The following is a 2,778-nucleotide window of genomic DNA, read 5'->3' as shown; positions in this document are numbered from 1 at the left end:
ATCTCATTTATTTGTGAAACTCTTTCATTATCAAACCCTAATTTAATTTCCCTCCTCCACATATTCTTTGTCGATGGCCTATCCTCTCATCACCGGTTAACTTACGATTACCCACCATCGTCAACCTCCCCTCTCATGCATCAACCACCATCGTCACCTATATCAGCCGCCCATTTTTCATACGACATATATTTGTATTCATATTTGTTCATTTAAAAAAATCAGCATGTTCGTCTTCGTTTAGGTTCGTTCGTTAAAAATTTAAAAAACTTACACATCTCAATAGAAAGAGACCAAACGTTAATAAATATAATGAAGGTAGCAAACTAATATATACGTATTAAATCAAAACAAAACAATGTTAAAAAATAAAATAAATCATTACAAAATATAAAATAGCAAAACGATTAAATACAAAAACCTAAACAAAACTAAGCTCAAACTAGTTAAACTATATTTTGATACTTGTTAATTATCATTGCATTTAATTTTGTGTGGTGGTTAAAAACAATTTAACGCAGTTTTTATTTTTATTATTATTTTTTTTATGTTTGTATCATTGAATGTATATTTAGCTAGTTATAACTATTGTCACTCTATGCATTTTTCGATAGCTAAAACTCAATGGCGATGAAGAGGAGTGAAAGTGAGTATGTAATGGTTGAAATGCCTTCTAATATTCACGACAACAATATGATAGCCATGGAGTGGGTTGACTGCCTTACAGGCAAGGAGGCCACCGAACGTGAGCGACATATCCAAAAAGTACTACCGTTACTCTTAAAAAGCGAGAAAGGCCATAGAAACAGAGAGTGCTACGTTCCTGCAGTGGTTTCACTTGGCCCGTACCACCATAACCGACCTGATCTTGCTAAAGCCGAGAAGTACAAACTCACAACATTAGAAGAGTATCGTTCAGGCACCGGACTAACTCTAGATGCATTATACAAAAAGGTGTTTAAGGTGGTACATGATGCCAGAAAGTGTTATGATGCTGATGGTTCTACAGATGCTTACAATGACGAGGAGTTCAATCGAATGATGTTGCATGATGGTTGCTTTATTTTGTTCTTTATTGAATGTGTATCTTGTGCAGACAATAGGCTGTGGTTAAATAATGAGTATTTGGGCGCATCAGGGTTTGCAAACGTGGTGCGTGATCTGTTATTGCTGGAGAACCAGATTCCGTTTGTAGTACTAGACGTTTTAATGAAGTTGAGGTTCCCTGATGACAAAGGCGAAAATATCCTAAATGCATTCTTTAACTACTTAAACTATGGTGATGTGATTTGGACGGATAAAAAGGTGCTCAAATACACACAACAACCGCTTCATCTTCTAGAGCTTTATAGGTAGGGGTGTAAACTCAACTCGTTTAACTTTTGTAAGATGATCTCTGCTCGACTGCTCATTTATACCATATTTATAAGGTTTGAGATCGGCTTGCTAGTAGCTTTTCAAGCTTTATTAGCTCGATTTATTTATTAATTGTTAATTAATTTATACACATTTTTAATTATTTTTATATATATCATATTGTATTATATTATTTATTTAATTTTATCATAGCTTTTAATATAATAATTACGAAATGGATATAGTCAAAACTAATCTTCATATACTAAAAGTGACTTTTTTATCTTTTTCTTTTACATAGAACTACGGGAGTGGCATTTAATTTGTCACCTAATAATTACTATTTTATAATAACATATTAAATATTAAATAAAAACTATATAAATACTAGCTTTGTTCATGCCTATAGTCAACTGGAACTCAATAACTAAAACACCGGGCTTTTTATCTTTAACTAAGCTTATTTTTATGCTCAAAATCATTTAAGGGTGACCTAGTTCAAGCTTTTAACAATCCAATTTCAAATATTTACAGGTCTAATTTCATCTCGCTTTCAGCTGCTTTTGCTTTTCGTTCATCTAAAGCATCTAAAATGTCGAGCATGGTGCGAACACAAAGTATAGAGAAGGAAACGCGTGATGATTATGACTATGTACAACGAAGTCGATCGTTTGATTCAGTAACGCAACTCAAAAGTAGATGGATTTTCTTAAAATGTACCTCAGATAAGTCGCGGGTTGACATGAAATTCAAGTCGTACAGATGGTATGGAGAGTTTAAGCTTGCGCGTAGAGCAGTTTCCTCGTATACAAAAGCTATTTACCTGAACATGATCGCGTATGAGATGTGCCCCCATAACCCGAATGATTATCGAGTTTCCACATATCTTCGAATGATGAAATCGTTAATCACTCAACGTGAAGATGTGAGGGAGTTGCGGCGTAATAATATAATGCTTCATAGTCTTGGTAGTGATGAAGAAGTGGCGAAGATGTACGATGAGATTGACGTCCCAGCGGTTAATCTCTACATGTTTCATCATATCCGGCATGAGATCGAGAAGCTTCGCCCTACCAAATATAAGACGTGGATAGCGGAACTCATTACCGACTACCTTGGAAGTCCATGGAAGGCAGCGGGTATCTTGGTGGGTACTGCTATTCTATGCACTAGTTTGGTGCAGACTTACATCGCGATAAACCCACGGGGTCGATGACATCTGCATAATGTTTATGAGCTTTTAATTATATCCACTGAGTTATGGAAGTTGTTATGTTTGAGATTATATGAATTAAAACCTGAAGTTCTACTTCAAAGGAACCTGGAGTTCCCCCAAATCTATACCAAAACATGTTTTTGAATAAAATTGAATCTTTCGTTATGGATGAAATTTCAAATCTTTCCAAACTTGAGTTCATTGCC

General features: G+C 35.0%; 1 protein-coding gene across 1 annotated transcript; it reads left to right on the top strand.

Moving 5' to 3' along the window:
* Positions 1–624: 624 nt before the first annotated feature.
* On the top strand, positions 625–2,572 carry LOC143563909 (UPF0481 protein At3g47200-like). Its single transcript, XM_077051339.1, has 2 exons — positions 625–1,352; positions 1,891–2,572. The coding sequence occupies exons 1-2, from the start codon at positions 625–627 to the stop codon at positions 2,570–2,572; spliced, it is 1,410 nt and encodes a 469-aa protein (XP_076907454.1).
* The last annotated feature ends 206 nt before the right edge of the window (positions 2,573–2,778 follow it).

This window comes from Bidens hawaiensis, unplaced genomic scaffold, assembly GCF_021521415.1.
Source record: "Bidens hawaiensis isolate Kalapana, Puna unplaced genomic scaffold, B.hawaiensis_p1.1 tig00001206_1, whole genome shotgun sequence".
NCBI classification, from domain to species: domain Eukaryota; kingdom Viridiplantae; phylum Streptophyta; class Magnoliopsida; order Asterales; family Asteraceae; genus Bidens; species Bidens hawaiensis.
The sequence above is the reverse complement of the archived record's forward strand: the minus strand, read 5'-3'. Positions and strand labels throughout refer to the sequence as shown.

Bases quoted from the DNA above. Each gene is read 5' to 3' on its own strand.
- LOC143563909 (XM_077051339.1), top strand. From the start codon at position 625: ATGGCGATGAAGAGGAGTGAAAGTGAGTATGTAATGGTTGAAATGCCT. The intron at 1,353-1,890 runs GTAGGGGTGTAA...AAATATTTACAG, and splicing joins CATCTTCTAGAGCTTTATAG to GTCTAATTTCATCTCGCTTT.